This window comes from Austrofundulus limnaeus, unplaced genomic scaffold (genome assembly GCF_001266775.1).
Source record: "Austrofundulus limnaeus strain Quisiro unplaced genomic scaffold, Austrofundulus_limnaeus-1.0 Scaffold3, whole genome shotgun sequence".
Classification (NCBI taxonomy): Eukaryota; Metazoa; Chordata; class Actinopteri; order Cyprinodontiformes; family Rivulidae; genus Austrofundulus; species Austrofundulus limnaeus.
The window spans coordinates 6,226,102-6,227,407 of NW_013952405.1; the positions used below are offsets into that span (position 1 = coordinate 6,226,102).

Sequence of the window (1,306 nt, forward strand, 5' to 3'; positions counted from 1 at the left end):
GTTTTAAGTAAAGATCTGAGGCTCTTGTGAAGCACTTGGAGTCAACTTAAAGAAACCAAATTAGGAACAGGGATAAAACTGGTTTCTTGGGCTCACACACACAAACAAAAAAAAAAAAGAAAAAAAAGAAAAAGAAAAGAAAAACAGACCACAGCCCCAAACTGGGACGAGGAAGGAAAGGTGCACCGTGTGTACCTGTCCGTGAGCCAGACCGTCGAAGCCATCATGAATGGCAAACATGGTGTGACCCTGGATGATCCCCATCCTGACTGTTGCACGAACTGCAGCGTTCATACCGGCGCAGGGAGCTCCCACGTTCATAACAGCCATGTTGATGTTGCTCTGCAGTTTAATGAAACCAACCGAGGGTCAGGTTCAAGTAAAAGAAATACATTTTAAAAAAGAACACACAGCAGTGGTGAAGTCTGATTAAAAAATAAAATAAAATAAAAAATTAGGAGAGGATGYTCACCTTAACATCAGGGGGATTTATGTGAGCCAGCAGCTTGTACGTGTTCCAGGTATTCTCAAAGCTCCTGCAAATCCAGTTAGTTTGAGTGAGGAACATTGTGAGAACTGAAAATACACTTTTATTTAAATTATTAAAAGGGAAGTAATATAAAAAACCCAGATCTAATCAAGTTGTCCATTTGAGTTGAATGCAAATTAAAAAGAAAAATCCATTAACTTGTTCAGGAGATATTTTGCTAACACTACAAACATACTGTATACTGATAATACAAATCGGACAGTACATACCTTCCTCTGAGTTTGATGGCTTCTTCAAATTTACCCTGAGCCATGGCYGCAGTCACATCTTTGGTCTGTGAGATGAACACCATGTGAGAACGGAAGAATGAAGCAACAACACCGTGCGGGTGAATAAAACCTGACGCACCACTTGCACACACTCCATGAGGGGCAGCCGAACAGCCTGGTTCCCCGACAGGCTGACCACACAGGCAGGAGTTTCTGGAGTGGCCTCCAGCAGCGCCATCACCGCCTCCACGCCCATCCTGCTGCCCTGGACGATGCAGACATTTGGACCATTACTTGGTTCGTGTGAAAAYGGGCAGAGATGCACWTTTTCTAATCCTAACTGCTGATAGTCACCAAGATTCTGTCRAAGGCAGAGGGCGTTCCTCCTCGCTGCACGTGTCCAAGAACAGTGGTGCGGGTGTCGAAGCCGAGCCTGTCAGTCACGAGCTGAAGAGCAAATCAAACCTTGTCCTGTTAATATATTTAATTCATTTATTTATTTATTCATTCATTTCATTAAAAAAACAAACAAGACATTTCACACAAT

The 1,306-nt window shown here is 43.0% G+C and overlaps 1 protein-coding gene across 1 annotated transcript in view; it reads right to left on the reverse strand.

The window, feature by feature from the left end:
* Positions 1-1,306, reverse strand: part of LOC106525350 (ATP-dependent 6-phosphofructokinase, muscle type) — a gene marked incomplete in the record, with an annotated part of 13,430 nt that overhangs the window by 5,018 nt on the left and 7,106 nt on the right. The window contains 5 exon segments of the mRNA XM_014019555.1: positions 196-342; positions 473-536; positions 760-824; positions 899-1,024; positions 1,114-1,206. Coding sequence (XP_013875009.1) covers positions 196-342; positions 473-536; positions 760-824; positions 899-1,024; positions 1,114-1,206 — 495 coding nt within the window.